The sequence below is a fragment of the Tachypleus tridentatus genome, chromosome 2, assembly GCF_004210375.1.
Source record: "Tachypleus tridentatus isolate NWPU-2018 chromosome 2, ASM421037v1, whole genome shotgun sequence".
Lineage (NCBI taxonomy): Eukaryota > Metazoa > Arthropoda > Merostomata > Xiphosura > Limulidae > Tachypleus > Tachypleus tridentatus.
In genome coordinates, this window is record NC_134826.1 from 113,961,953 (window position 1) to 113,978,608 (window position 16,656).

Consider the following 16,656-nt stretch of genomic DNA (forward strand, 5'->3'; position numbering starts at 1 on the left):
AATGATGGGTGGTGTTGGCTATATGCCTACCCACTAGTCTTATCACTTCAAAATTAGGGCCAGCTCTCACAGGTAGTTCTTGAGAAGCTCTCTGTAAAAGTTCAATAAATAAACAAACACAACAGTTGATATCATGGTGGCATTAAACCTCAACATACCATCTTGGAAGTTGGCTCAGGTCAACTGATTGACTTTTACCACTCTATCATAAGTTGATTCTGCCATTGCCTGTCTGCCATCTGTTGATGACTGCATGGGAAAAATGACTGAATGTATAGTCTAGGCAGATGCTCCTGTAACTTCGACACATTCTCCCCAGTATTTTTATCTATTGTGGAGTTCTTCCTGCCAGGAGGCACAAAAGGCTAAAAACAAGCCTTCTGATGGTATCCCTCTATTTCTTACTGCACTGCTTGACAGTGGGCTTGTGCCTATGCTCACCAGGTTAGGCATTAAAGCCAGAAGGAGTTTTGGATTAAGTTCACCTTCAGCATCTCTAGTTCCACCAATTCCAAAGTTGTGTGGAACAATATTTTGAATGCCATTGGTTTGTACACCTTCTAATCCATTTCAATCTTGCTCTCCAATGACTGAGAAGTTGACAGTGCCCTTGACAGTTGCTAACACCCTTAGAGACAGTTTTTCTTATCTTTCCAGCTCTTCTGCCTCTACCCCAGCCCTCTTGGTCATCAAGACTGGGGCTGAAAGATTGCCACTTTCTCTTCAGAAGGTGGGTCTCTCTGATTAAAATACCTCGTTCACCATTATGGAACTACAGATCACTCTTCACTGGTGTAGCAATACATCAGTCATATCTGACAATATTTATTATGAGATGCTGCATCATTTTTTCTCCTGTTTTCTACTGGATTTAGCAGGAGAAAGCTTTTCTGGTGTTTGGGAGGAGAATGGTCTTCTGGTGTTTTGCAGCAGGCTATTTATACTACACTTTTCTAAGCCTGTGCATGATCCCAAAATTTCAACAAACAATCGATCTATTGCTTTGACATGCTGTCTGTAAAGTGTTGGAGAGTAAAATCAATCCTCATTTTGTTTGGTTCTTAGAATCAAACAACCTCTTCTCACCTACCCAGTGTGATTTCCAACTGCAACGCTGTAACATGGGATCACCTTATTCAACTTAAAATGTCAGTCAGGGAAGTCTTTCTCGAGAGAGAACATCTAGTTTTTATCTTCTTCAATCTTATGATGCAACATGGAAGTACAGAATTTTATGTGACCCCCACGACTATGGTTTGAGTGGTGAATTGTCCGTTTTAATTCAGTATTTTTTTACCCAACAGGCAGTTCCATGTCCATGTGGGTTTTACTCTTTCTCATTCATTCCCACAAGAATTTTCAGTCATTCAGGGTTGTGTCTTAAGTGTCACACTTTTCAGTATTATGATTGATGCCATCACTTATCAGCTTCCTCCAATTATTGAAAATGGTCTTTACATCAACAACTTCCACACTTTGTCTTGGTCATTGAATGTGAAGTTTAACAAACAGCAAATTTATAATGCACTCAGTCATCTCGTGAATTCAACAATTGCATATAATTTTCTTTTTCTTCTTCCAAAATTGTTTGCATATATTTATGCCAACAGCAGGGATTGCATCTTTATCTCATGCTTTGGTTTGGTGATGATGTTCTTCCTGTGGTGTGAGAAGCGAAGTTATTGGGACTTTTATTTGATCACAGGCTGACTTTTATAATTCACATCAATCAGCTTTATGTCAGGTGTATCAGAGCACTGAGCACCTTCCTTGTCATCTCTTTCACGTATTGGGGAGCCAATTGATCGAAAGAGCTATTGTGCCCTCATAAGATCAAAACTCAATTGCTGGTCTCTACAATTCAGCCAGGCCTTTGGCACTTAGAATGCTGGACCCTGTTCACCATTAGGGGTTCCAGCTTTGCATGGGGCATCCACACTTCATCAGACTATAGTTTGTACATTGAATACTATGAACTACCTCTACATCTGCAACATTTGTAATTCTCCCTGTCGTATGGTATTAAACTATGTTCCTTACAACAGCACCACACCTGGGATATTGTTTTCCTTCCTCAGTGAGCTCTTGTATTCAGTAATAGATAGTCTGTTATTCTACCTTTTAGGTTATGTATCCAGGCTCACATGACTGACTTAGATCTGGCATTGGTCAATGTTTCCAAATCCCATTCCTCCATAACATGTTACATTTGTGATTTTTTGTTGAAACACCTGAAGAAGACAGATACTTGAGACTCTAAGTACCTACCTATCTTTGTCGAAGATCTCTTGAACCATCTCTTTGTAGTTATATGTATGGATGGTTCAAATGTGCCATGGTTTGTCATGACTTTGAGGTTGAGCACAGATTCCTCTTTATAGTTTTCATGTTCACTGCTGAGTTACATGGTACCTCTTTTGCCCTTGATTATGTAGCAGTTAACCAGTATTTTGACTATGCTATTTACACAGACTGTCTACAGCTCCTGAAATTGTTTCACATGACTTCTCATTCTCTTCTCTTTGACATTCTGAACCATTTGGCCCAATTTTTCTTGTCATTTGTTCACATCTGGTTTTCTGGATGTCTGGACACATTTGGGGGGAAGAAGCTTGCTGACACTGTAGCTAAGTTTGTTTTGCTCTTGTACTGTTGCAACTCAGTCTCTTCTATATTTGGACTGTGGTTCTGTGATCAAGGACTGACTTTGTGGCAATTTGCAATTGCTTTGGGATTAAGAACATTTTAACAAGCTTTTCTAAATCAAATTTACTGTGACTCTTTGGCTGTCTAGTTTCCACCTACAACACTGTAATGTGGAACCACTTGATTCAACTTGAAATGTTAACATGCCATTGGCCACTTATAAAGTAATTTTCTTTTACCACAGTTTCATTTTTTGCACCATTAAACATCAACTAACCAACCCTCTATCCTAGTACTATATATGAGCACCTTATTTAGATAATTTCTTCACTTTTCCTTAAAGTTTCACTAACTGGCTTCCTAGTATTACAATATTTTGTAAATAGTTTGAAAATTATTATTTTATTTAATTGATTTCGTAATAATAAATTACAAAAAATATATTTTTTTCTGATTGGCAAGCCAGTCGTGGTATGAATTCTCAGATTTTTATTTTTGGCATGCTGGCAAATTGGATCTCTCCTCTATCACAACAGGCAGGGTGGGAGGAGTCATTCTTGGTTGATACTGTCAGTGATATTATCTGTAGTGAGATATAGACATACATTTGGTTCTATGGTGATTCTCCAGGGATCCATGAGAATGTGATTGAGGATGTTCCCCAACATTTTGGAGAGAGTTTAGATTCTCTTTTTTTCTTGTGCCTTCTTTTAGTCTGTTGGGGTTTTTAGGCTTCCTGTGTGTCACTGGCAAATTTATGGACTTACAGCACTGGAGTCTGGAGTTTGATTCACTAAGGTAGATATAGCAAATGGCCTAAAGTTGTTTTGCTCTATTGAAACAACTTACTTTATCTTGCAGTGCTCTTGCAATCAATGATCATTGTCTAGGTTTTAAAATTACTTATGAAAAATGAAAAGGAGGCCACTTTAGGATAAGATGCCTTTACTTTGTTTTTCTTCAGTTGCTTCATTTAGTGGGTGATGTTTTGGGCTTTTTTATGGTTGCTTTTAATCCTGTAATTTGATGGCTATACATTCTACGAGTAATTTTTCTCTCCATGTGCAGATATTGTGGTTCATGCTGGAAAATTTACTTCTTAATAACTGAATGGACAACTTGGTCTTATCTGGCATGTTGTCTTAGCTTCATGATTTCGTGTATCACCGTGAGGTGGATGCATTTTTTCAATTCTCAAATAATACATCTGCTTCTCACATTTGAAGGTTCTAAGGCAGAGATTTTATTCACCTATTAGGTCTACGTCCCCTTACTTAAATAGCTCATTTGGCAATGCTCTTGATAACTGCTAACATCCTTGTAGACAATTTTCCTTATCAGAAATACTGTCCTAGTAAACAGTTTAATGGTTTATAACTCAACTTCAACATTTTGTTTCCTTTCACCTCAATTTATTAGAAGACTCTCAGGATCATCATCTTTATTGAGGACAAGCTGGATCAGTTGTTAGGATGCACGTTAATTCAATTTTTTGGCTTCTACATTCATCCCAGTTGTTGTTTGAGTCTCAAGTTTTACTGGCTCCTGCAGGAGTTCATAGTTTTGTCCCTCTTCATAAGTTCTGACCTCTGACATCAGCTCCTTGGTACATGGGTCTCAGAATAACTTCTTTCTATATTCAATGTCTCCACTGCTTAGTCAGATTGTCAGCAGGATTCCTCTTCTGCCTTACTGTCCAGAGTTCCATTCTCTTCATGAATGCTTTGGTTTATGGGTGGGGTACTTATACCAACAATAAGAAATTCCAAAGTCTGTGCACATATAATGAGCATTACTCACACAATGTTTTCATCCTTGCTCTTTCACAGACAAGATCTAATGGTCTGGACTTCTTAAGGGGTAAATTGACAGACTTTACTCTGACTATTCTGTAGTGGTGTATATTTTTCTTCATGGATACATGGTCCTTATTTTTGAATTTTAGACCTCGTTGCTTGGAACTAATCTTATCTTATTTCTAGCTTGCCATGTTCCATTGGTGATGCCTGTGGTAGCAGTCTTAGTTAAAACATTTTCTTATAATAGAATAGCTGTTGTATCACAAGATTCAGTTGTATTGCAACTTATTTTGTAACTCTCATTGATGGGTTGACCTCTCGTTGGATCACCCAGCTACAGCCAGTTTGATCTCCAGTACCTCATCATTGGGCCTTGGCAGTAGATCCTTTCCATCTGGACAGGACAAGATTACCACTGTCAACTTTCTCTCTACTTCATATGTTGCCCAGCATATGAAATATGATTTGTTCCATTGTCAGATCCTATTGATCACATCTGATCGACAGCTACACTTAGATTTCTGCTTCTGCAGTGACTTCCAGTGAGTCCAACTCTTTTGCTTCTTTTTAGTCTCCCTCTGAAGAGGCAGCCGTGATCAGATATGGCACACCTAAGCTTCTGCAATAGAGGTTATGCTTTCTTTCCCACAGCATTGGAGTTTAATTTCTAAGGTTGACCTATATCTGTTTCAGTTTCTGCTTAGTCCAAAAGGCACTCTCTTAAGCAGTAATGACACATATATTGGTAATGTTGTATTGATTAGCAGTTGAACTTTATATATATATATACAACTGTTTATAACCTCACTTTTATAAGCTATGTATCTCCTGTGCTTTCTGGTTTAATTTTTGTGACTGCTGACTTGTGGATATCACAAGTTAGAATGATTTGTGCTGTTTCTCCACAAACATAGTGCATGTCCTTATTCTTTCTATGCTCTCAGACCAATTGTTTTTACCCACCACTCTGTTAGATAAGAAAGAGTTTCAGTCCTTTTCTCCATTTCATCTGCTCACTCACTTCTTTTTATCCTATTATATTTCAGTCTTGGTTATGTTAAGTGGGAGTCTCGAAGGTTTTGTTGCTTGTACTTATACTTTTAGAGATACTGGACAACACTTTATTCTGGACTCTTTTTGAAGGCAAGATATCTTCTGTGAGTTGCATCTAACCAGATATGTCTTTTCTCTGTTCTTAGCAGCCCAATTGAATTACCTCCTGGAGATCATTGTGCTGACTGGCATCTGGAACTCCTCCAGTACTTTTCTCTCATGTTATTTGATTGGTCTGGCAGTCTCTTCATCTGAGGGATTTTGCATGCCCATTGTAACCATCTTCACTATTTCTTCTAGATTATTCAAAGGAGTGAGTATTTTTATTTATACCTTTTAGGGTCCCATACTTTGTTTTCACAGGATCCAATTATGTTGTGAGTGTTCCATAGATAGGTGTGTTTCTTCAAACCCATTCTGCACTAACAACCACTATTTAACAATAACTACCACTAGCTGCAACAGAATCTGTAGAAATTAGGTATTCAATTAGACCAGGGAGTACTACCATACTCATTGGATTGCATATATCAGGATTGATTTGTGTATACTAATTTAGTGAAATTTATTCACCTAATGCACTGTTCCTCAGAACTCCCCACAATGCATTACCCCATATATTCTACTAGTGCAGTTAGAGAGTCCTCACCACCCCAAATTTCCAGGCACTTAGGTGGCGGACAGGCATTTTCTCCAGAGTGCTCAAATGAATTTCTCCACTCTTGAAGAAGAAAGTGAAGATGGAGGGGCCTTTTCAACCTATGCCCCTGATGTCAATAGGAGTAGATCCAGCCTTTGTGGAAGTCTACTTGTGATACTGGTTCAGATTTAATGTTCAGCTATCCATTTGGAGTGCACATGGCTCTTTTTTTTTTTATCAATATTGGTTCAGAATACTGTTCATGGAAAGAAGTTCATTATCTTCTCATAATTCAGAACATGGAGTAGTTCCATTCTGGGTCCTTGATTGAGCACACTTATTCTATGTTTTCCCCAAAATTCTGGGGACAAGTGGAAGGCTCCTTTCTCATTCAGTTGAGGAGTGATGATGAATGTTTATACTTCCAGACCACATAAGTTTTGTCCATTTGGTTGAGTCAGGCCTCCATTATACCATCATTGTGAGTCTGGGATGTTACCTTTTAGACTTCTTCTGATGGAAGAGAAGTTTTGTTCACTTTGTAGTTTCTTACTTTGTCATCATGATTCCAATGATTCAGAACACATCACTAGATCCTACAAGTTAAGATCCAATCAAAGTATATCAATATTTAATGCTGCAGTCCAAATGTCCTACCCACCAATGTGGAGACCAAGACCCCTTCTTTCCAACCCTGAGTAATGGAACCTTGACAGTCTGATTGGGGGCTGGTCTATAGTGATGATTGCTCATGTACAGTTTCATCCTTGATACAGGAACTAAGTTCAGAGTGAGGAGTATACCTTTACTGGATGTTGTGCAGTTTGCCTGCTTATATACCTCTCTTGTTTTGGCACATCCATGATCTATGCAGATGCTTTCTGTATGGATCATGATCTCACTACCTTCTCAACTTTCTCAATGTGGGATTCTCACTATAAGTGGCAGAATAAGTAAGTATATTTGGAAGTTAACATTTATCTGAACTGAAAATGTATTTCCAATAATACTTCTGCTTATACTCTCTCACCCTTCCTTCCCACTAAGAGTTGATGTTAAAAACTGGAATGGTATTAGTCTAAAAAAAGTGATAAAATTATCTGATTGAGGTGTTTATACACAGTAACAGGAAAGAAGGTGCACTGATGTAGATGGAGAGTAGCTCAAGACAATTACTGCAGTTGAGTGGGGTATAAAAGACTGGGCTCAGAAATAAAAAAAATCAGTCTAATGGTTAGATGGGCAAAGGTAAAACCCTGACTGTCAAATAATAGCTGTAACTGTCAGGGGAGGTAATTATAACTGGAAATACATTTTTAGTTTAAGAAAATGTTAACTGCTATGCTTTCCTAGGCATTCAATGATGTGAATTTTAGTTGGCCATGATGAATTATTTGTTGCTTGGAATTCAACAGTGACTTTGTATACCTTTTTATATTACTTTCTGTCATAAGTTTAAAAACTGTCTAATTACTAATGATGAACTGAGTAATTATTCAATAAAAAGATAAGCCACTTTTTAAATATTCAGAGAACTGTTTTAATACAGTCTGAAGAAGCTTTTAAAAATTTACTTACAATAATTTCTTCAACTCTCATTTTATACTTTCCTACACAGCGAGGAACAGTCCACTTACTAAGATGGCTGAGAAGTAAGATGGAAGGCTCTTTCTCTGAAAGTGATGATGGTGGATCTTGTGTTCACCAGGAAATTGGACTTTGTAGTGTTGATAGATTTAATCTCCATGTTACTCGTACCCTTGACCTCAGGTAAAAGTCTTAAGTATTGGCAGACTTTATTTAGAAATATTTTATAAATTGTAAAGTTATTTATCTTTAATGTCTATATTAAGAAAATTTAGATTTGAACTAAAATGTTTCAAGTAATATGAAGAACAGTAAATGAGCTGAATGAGCTATTGGAAGTGAAAAAAAAACTGGCTTCTAGGATTTGCAACATATATCATCAGAGTTAGCTTGTTTTGAGCATTTATTTCCTTATTTTGTTTGACACCTTAATGTGAATTATTCCTTCACAGGATCTAAATGTTTTTATATGTTCTTTAAGGTAAATGAAATGTATAATGTTGTATTGTTTCAATTGTTTCATGAATAAACTAGTTGGAATGTATTGCTTCTGTGACATTTGCAATTTTTGTACATTAAAATACGTTTTAACTAATAAACTAAACTAACTCTTAGTATACAAATAAGTCTTCCAGCATATTATCAACTTTGATAACAAAATAAAATAGTTTGTTAAAACTGTCAGATGCCTGAAAATGAGTTTTCTTAGTTTAATTATTCATACCCATGTGAACTTTTGTATAAAACAGAATTGAATTCCAATTAAGTTGCTATAATATTAAAATAACCTAGTACCTTATAAGGATATTTAATTGTTGATAAGTAATACAATTTAAAATGAAACAATTATGAAATTGCAAAATATGATGTTAAAAGAATTACATTTCTTTCTTGCAATTAAAGTTATAAATTACTCTTATGTGTTTTATTAACAACTAGCAACAAAGGAGTAAAGAACATTCCAGAAGAGCTTGTTAAAATGGCTATTGAGGAAGATGTTACATCAGTGGATCTTAGTAAAAATGCTCTAGCTGATGTGCCTTCCAGGTTAGCTTTATGTTTTATTTCAAGACTGCTAGTTACATAAAGACTTCACAAAAGACTTTAAATTTCAAAGTGATACTATTCTACATAAATAACAAATTATTATGTATTAATACAAAAGTTTCTGTGATTATCTAGCAAGTTATAGATTTATTGATTTTGAAACACTTCTTGATTTTTACAGGATTTTTATTACAATATGCATCTTGTATGGAATATACTTATTCATATTTTGTATATTACCTTTTGAAAATTTGCAATATGTACAACGTTTGTTATTATCTTGGCTTTATATTACTGCAAGTATTTCCATCAGTCCCTATTGGTATGATTTAAATACTTTCATCAAGAGCATATTTACATTATGCATATATAATCAAATTATGTTCTTTTGGATTTTTGTAACATCTAGTATTTTAGGTACAGTAATTCTAATTGATTTAGATTGTATATAGAGACAGGTATATACTCTAATTTATCCTGTCATAAAGTGTTATCAGTGTAATATGTTATTAACTTTTCACATGAAATTATATTTAAAAATCAGTATTATAATTATAGTACATGCTTAAATTCTATAGTAATGTGAGATATTGAAGATGGCAAGATCAGTATGTTGTGAACAATATAATAGATAAACTTATTTAAGGTACATGTGCTTTGGAAATTGAACGAATATGTGCAAAGACATGATAAAATGTTTCTACTGGTTTTTTGTTAATGTCTTGGTTTTCATGTACTTCAGTGTGAAGTCGTTTTCAACAGCTATTCTTAAGCTGAATGTATTTTTTATTAAGCTCTTGCTTAATCTTAGATGCAAATAAAGTTTTGTCATAAACTCATTACATGCTCTTTAAAGCTAGTAATACAGTAATATAAAATTAAGAACTTTAGTATTGTAATGGCAAGATTCAGCAAAATGCTGTAAATGTTTTTAATACTTTGTCTTGATGTTTATTTACTCAGATGTTTGATCTGTGATGTTTCTGATGTCTAACACTCTAGTTTCTTACCTTTATCTTTCAGTCTCAGCACTTTATCAATGAAAATATCTGAACTAATCTTGGCTTTTAACAAGTTTTCATCATTGTCTCCAGTTGTAGGAAATTTTTCCCGACTCTTGTATTTAGACTTAAGGTAAATTTTCAATTACTTATATTTTCACTTTCTGTATGGACCTGGCTTTAAGGGTTAATTGTTTGTGTAAACACTAATATGAAAATAAATGTTTTATAACTTAGATTTTCTGAAAATTATTTTAATTTTTTTTTTCATATTTTAAATACATTTCATGTTTTGGGTGTATTAACTGAATTCCTAGCCTCTTTTTGACAGGTCAAACAGTTGTGGCTGACAACGTTCTCTTGGAATGTTTTACTTTAAAATTTTCTTTATGTTTTAGTTATTGCCTGAGACTTAAACATAACTAACTGAATATTGTTTGGTTTTTGATCACTTTACTCCCTCTGAAGTTTTTGTTGTTTCAAATATCCATCATTTGTATATAATTATATTTGAAAAAATGCTTTTAAGTACTTCAGAAGTACAATAGTTGATTCATAATACAAAAAGCAATTTAAAAGGTTTGTCTAAAAATGGTATTAGATCTTGTAAAGTTTTCAATGAACATCAGATGAATTTGGTAAATGAATAGAGAAATGTTTATTAAGAAACATCACACATTGTTGAATGTCATTTCTGCATTTATTTTTTGTGTTTATGCTGAAAGTCATCTGTCATTCTGAAGGTTATTCTGATAGTAACCATGAAGAAAGCTGAAAATGTATAAACGTTTTAGAGTAACACTTTTCAATATGTAGTCCACAAGTTTCTCAACAGGTGGTTCATGGAAATAAAGTGGCAGAACAGTTTATATATCATATTGTGGTTCTCTAAGATGAAAAAACAGAATTCAGGTTCCCTGTGGAAAAAAACAACAAGAACCAGTGCTTTAGAGAAATGAATAATGAAGTGACCCTGACTTATCCAGAGTAAATAACAAATTTTATGTGCTAACAATATTATTTATGTGTGCAATTATAATTTGACTTCTCTCTATGTTAAAATACTTTTTTTATAAGCTTTTGGCCCTTTTACTGAATCCTTCATTGGGCAACAGTGCACTGTTGGTTTATCAGTTCTATTACTGCTTACTACATATATTGAGGATGTAATTTTCTCAATTACCTACTTTGATTAAGTCTTCAGGCATATTTGCTTTATTTACATGACTTTGAGCTGCATTACTAAACAAACCTTTCTCATAATCAGATTTTAAAGTTCTTATATCATAAATTCATTTGAGTGTCTATAAGCTCTGTGTAATCTATTTCCTAACTCTTGCAGCTTATGGCCAAATACTTTGACTGATTCACCTTGCTGCTGAGTTGAATTTTGTATTTGTACCAAAAATGTATTTGGTGTTTCTTGTTTTCTATATTCTTCAACTAACCAATGTGCTAGATGCTGAAAATCTGAGGTTTCACATAGTTCATTATAAGTCCTAATATAATGCTTAGCTTCTTCTACTGTTCTCCGTCTCAAAATATCTGCTTTTTGAGTATTGGTCCAACTTGATATTCTAGCAGCTTCATTTAAAACATCTATAAAACAATTGGCATCCTTATGGAACTGACTGTGAAACAGCAGTATAATGTCTGTGTAGCACTGCATGGACCTACGTTTATGGGTTGTTCATAATTAACATTATCCCTTCTATTGACTCTAGAGTGTGCACCACTTTTGTCTATGGCAAAAGTAGCTGTATTCATTTACTCACAACTTATTTAATTACAGTAATTCTTAAACTGACTTATTTACTGCTACTCTTTATTCTATCCAACTTGTCGTTAATTTCTCCAAAAATACAGGAAGACTGCACCAATTGTAACAAGTGGGCCAAGTAAGCCAGATTTTTGGAGTTTGACTTTACTGCCAGCTACAATAAATTTATATTAATTACAGAAATACAGTCGTAATTGGAGTACACAAGTCAATAACTTGATGAAGTTTACAGTTAGGATAAAGAATAGACTTTGATATTTTGACTGAGGTGTCAAAAAAGACAAATTGGATTTTAATATAACAAATATATTATAATCTCACAAACAAAACTCTGTTAATTCACTAATTAACTCTTACAATTCTCATCAAATCTTCTTTGATTCTAAAAAGCTCCTCAATTAAACTGTTATTAGTCAAATACTCTGACATACTTCAGTCTTTAAGTTCTTTTCTAACATCATACTCTCTTATATACGTTTTTTAACTGTGCTAGTCAATTTGAGATAAATAGCAATTGTGATTTATGTTAAGGTTTAAATGGTGTTCATGCAGGCTTGATAGCTTTAACGTTTTTGTAGACTTTCTCAGTTTCAAGGAGAATTTCAATATGTTTAAAACTCTTAATACTTTGACAGAAGACTGACAACATTTTTATAATTTTTCTTTCCCCTCAAAAATTAATTTTTAAACTAATTTCTTTAGTATTCTTTCAAATGTCTAAATAGCAGTATACCTCCAAGTAGTTCTGACACCTCATTGGTAAATTTCTGCAGACTCCTGGATTTTTCCAGAACCAAAACAAAAATTTTCTAATGCTTGATTGAAGTTGATAAATTGGCATCCTATTTACTTGTACTGCTCTTCATTTCTCTTGACATCAATACTACTTCAAAGTTCCGACTTTACCTTTGAACATAAACTTTTTCTGTAGCTTTTTATATGCTACTTGGAATCAGTCTATCAAGGACAAGCTCATGTCTTGTCCTTCACCCATGCAATCTCACAATTGTGGGAGCATAAATTTTGTAACTAATTTCTGGTATGCTCTACTCCATCTCTATTAGACACGTGTTGTTATGTAGCTGTCTTCGTTCTGCATTGCACAACTTCATTTCTTATAATGTACATTCATGTTTTTCTGGGTTTGCATAAAGTATACATATCATATGATTAATTTATTAATCATTTGACATGTAATAACTTTTTCACTATTCACAGTTGCTTCAATTTGACCATAGTTTTGTTCATAATGAGACTTAAAACCTTGTTGAAGATGTTAAAGTTTCAGTTAAGAAAACTTCTTATATGTCTGATGTGGATAAGCCACAACATTATTAAACAATGATAGTAAATGGATGTTGGTTTATTGTTAGAGTTACTGTGCTGTCACTATTACAGTGTATCCTCTATACTTCTTACATGAGGAATAACTTGATTAAATGTTAAGGTTATATCCATAATAAGTTATTTCTAGTATCTCATTTTAATGCATAAACCCATTTTAAATTTAGCTTTTTAAAGTAACACCTAGTCTTCATAATTAGAAAAAAATAATTTTGAAGCATGTACATTATAATAAAGTTAATATAAGTATCATTTTTTTCTTATGAATGTGTTAAAGTTGATAATTATTTGTGGCAAAGCTAATGTTAGAATACATATACTATCAGCATCCTCTGAACATTTGTTCATGCCTTCACATTAACATTGATTGTTTTGTTGAATACTATTAAGGTCATTTTGATTTTATTAAACGTTTATCAAACAAGGTGTTTGAATTAATTAGTGAATATGCAGACAAAATATGTGGTATTTTAAACTTTTGGTATGCTTGCATGTATAAGTTTATGTTCGTGATTTAAGTATTGGTTCTTTTTGAAGATATAACAGCCGAGGTTTGTTTAGATATTGGTCAAAACTCATGTTCTGTATTTACATCTTCAGTTGTGAAAATGTAAAGAAAGACTAAAACATGAACTTTTGTCATTGAATGTTACATAGAGCAAATGGTTATTAAAATAAAGCTGACCCCAAAGTGAATGGTGAAATTAAAACAAAAGTCCAAACTATTATGATGTTTTTCTGACACTTTATCAACAGTGTTTAAACATAATGAAACAATCTATCAAAGTGTTCAAACATGTCTTGAAACTCTTAGAAAGTTATGACATTTTGTTAAAGAATTTTTTCAGTACTTGCAATCCTGAAAAATTCATATTTTTTGTCCTGATGGTTCTTAAAAAGTATTAAAGTTGTATCTTGTTGCCACAGCATTCTCTGTTTTTATTAACAAGTTGTATGATTGTGCTTATCTCAGTTTCAACAAATACTATCCTTAGAAAAACTAAAAATATGTTGAATTGACACTAAATGCCATTAACAGGCTTTGAATTATGTACCTTTATCTCAAAAGGAAAATGATTATTGTTAGCATAAAATAAATTGATAATCTGTTTAAAGAAAATCTATAGTTATAATATTTTGAATGGGGTGAAGAACAAACTCTTCAGAATTTATCTAATTTCATCTTTAAGATAAACACTTCAAAACTAATTAGCAACATTTCTAAACCTAACTGCTATACATGAATTAGGCAAAATAATTAGTGTTAAAGACAGTCCTTCAGTGGAATAGGTCACTACTTGTTTATACTGTGATAGATTTAGGCTGGAATATTTTGAGTGACATTTTGGGACACATTAATGAATATTTTAGGGGCAATACTTTGACATGAAAGGATCATTAGGACTGTAAATATAGTACTGTGATGTATGCTATTAATATCATATTTCTGTTTGTGTTCTGGTTACTTTTTCTTTTAGACCTTAAATTATTAAAATTTTTAAAAATTGGTTCATTATTTTACTTGTAATCATCATATCCTGCAGCACCCCTTAAAACAAATAGTTATTCTAAACAATTGTTGTTATAAATATTGTTTAAATTTGGGTATAGGTTATCCTGCAGTATAATATAGGGGCTAAACCTCACATTGAAATAGAAAGACCTTATTGATGTATAAGTTTTTTAGTTCTTTAATCAGTGATGTTGAGAAAACCCACTTGTAGAGAAAATATACATGTACAATTTTATACATAGAAGAGTGAACAACATATCAACCTTCTTCAGTCATCGTCAGGTTCACAAAAAAAGAAAGAGGTAACTAACCAGAAGCTGACCACATGTTTGAAAGGGGTTGTGTAACTGAGTGTCGGAATGTAGAGAGCGTACATAGATGTTTGAATATATAATTTTATACTATTTATTTTATTATTTATTTATTCTTTTAATATAGGTATAAAGGTGTTCCTTTATATTGGTTTATTTCGGGCTTGAGTTGTTGTATAAATAACGATTCTTTAATTTTGCTTTTGTTTATGTTTGTTTCTTTATTTAGTATTTGAGTGTTTTCTATGGTTATGTTGTGTTTATTTGACTTGCAGTGTTCGAAAACATTTGAAGGTGACTTTTCGTGTTCTTTGAATCTGGTTTCCATTTTTCTACTTGTTTCTCCAATATAAAAGTCATGGCAGTTATCACATTGTGTTTTATAAATAATATTGGTGTGGTGTTTGTCAGTGTAGTTTTTACATAGTATAGACCTCTTTTTTGTGCCTGGTTTTTGGATAAATTTGGTATTAACTGGAATGTCATATTTTGTTAGTAGTTTTTACCAAATGTTGGTTATTTTTTTGCTGATGTCGGAAATATATGGTATGCAACAGTATATGGTTTCGTGATATTTTGACTCATGAGCTATATTTACTTTAGTTGGTTGATTTTGCTTTCTGTCTCAATGTGTGTGTATAATGTTTCCTAAGGTTTGTGGAGGAAACTTATTGATGTTGATGAAGTATTGTTTTATTTTGTCTAATTCATCGTTAATTTTATCTGGTGAGCATAGTTTTGTGGCTGTGTTTATTTGGTTTCTTAGTATGTTGAGTTTTTGTTTTGTTTCATGTGCTGAGTCCAAAGGAATGTGTAGTCCAGTATGGGTGATTTTTCGGTGGATTTCTGTTTCAAATTGTGTGTCGGTTTTTGTAATTTGAGGTTAAGAAATGATATTCAGTTGCTTTCTTCCTGTTCACATCTGAAGTTAATGTTGGAATGTATAGAGTTAATGTGCTTGAAAAAATTAACTGTGTGTTCTGTAGATCTGAATCCTGCAACCGTGTCATCTACATATCTGTACCAGTATAGTGGTGGATGTAATGCTGTGTTAATTGCTTGTGTTTCAACTTGTGTCATAAAACTATTGGCTAGAACTGGTGATACTGGGTTGCCCATGCTTAGGCTATTTGTTTGTATATAGTTGTGGTTGTTGAACATGAGGTTTGTCTTCGTCGTAGTGAATCATATGAGGTTTGCTAACTGGTTACTGGGAATTTCTATGGTTGGGTTAGGGTCTCGGATATAGAGTTCTAAGGCTATCTTGCAGGCTTCAGTGATTGGAACTTCTGTAAAGAGGGATATAACATTAAAACTGGCCATTAAGGCTTTATGATTAAGTTGATTAACATTAGATTTGAAATTAAAAGAGTCTTTGATGAATGAGCTGGCTGATGTTACATATTTGGAGAATGCCTATGCTATGTATTTACCAAGACTGTAATTAAACGATTCATATGAGAACATTATTGGTCGTAATGGACAATCCGGTTTATGAGGTTTGGGGATGTCGTATATATGTGGTGTGCATGAGTCGATTTTGCGTAGGTAGGAATAAAGTGTTTGCTCCTCTACGTAAAAAATTTTTCTCAACCCAAACGAGCCATTTTTACATATATATTTTTAGTTCTTTGTAAATGATTTTGTTAGCTGGAATTACAGCAGATAATGGGAAAAACATGAAAAACAATGGAATGTGACTATGTGGAAAAGCTATGAGAAATACAGAGAGCATTGTTAATGTGTGCAACAATATTAGAGAGGTATTAGTAACAATACTGGCAAGTTAAAATAATATTTTCAATAAATGTTACGTGATTTTTGGTTACTACTAGAGGCCTCTCTGTAAATTTCTGTACATGGTGAGAAAATCTCCCAGAGAAGGTTCTGTACTTTTAGTTTACCTCCTCTGGGACCTAAAACATCCACTCATGT

The 16,656-nt window shown here is 33.5% G+C and overlaps 1 protein-coding gene across 7 annotated transcripts in view; it reads left to right on the forward strand.

Moving 5' to 3' along the window:
• The window catches only part of LOC143244877 (leucine-rich repeat-containing protein 40-like), a 129,921-nt gene that overhangs the window by 69,060 nt on the left and 44,205 nt on the right, over window positions 1-16,656 (forward strand). For 5 of the 7 annotated variants that reach the window (XM_076490320.1, XM_076490319.1, XM_076490324.1 and 2 more), the window contains 3 exons: window positions 7,757-7,908; window positions 8,665-8,772; window positions 9,796-9,906. In XM_076490320.1, coding sequence (XP_076346435.1) covers window positions 7,757-7,908; window positions 8,665-8,772; window positions 9,796-9,906 — 371 coding nt within the window. Of the gene's footprint in view, window positions 1-7,756; window positions 7,909-8,664; window positions 8,773-9,795; window positions 9,907-10,608; window positions 10,761-16,656 lie in introns of all 7 variants that reach the window. The other 2 variants (XM_076490323.1, XM_076490322.1) reach the window with 1 other exon arrangement.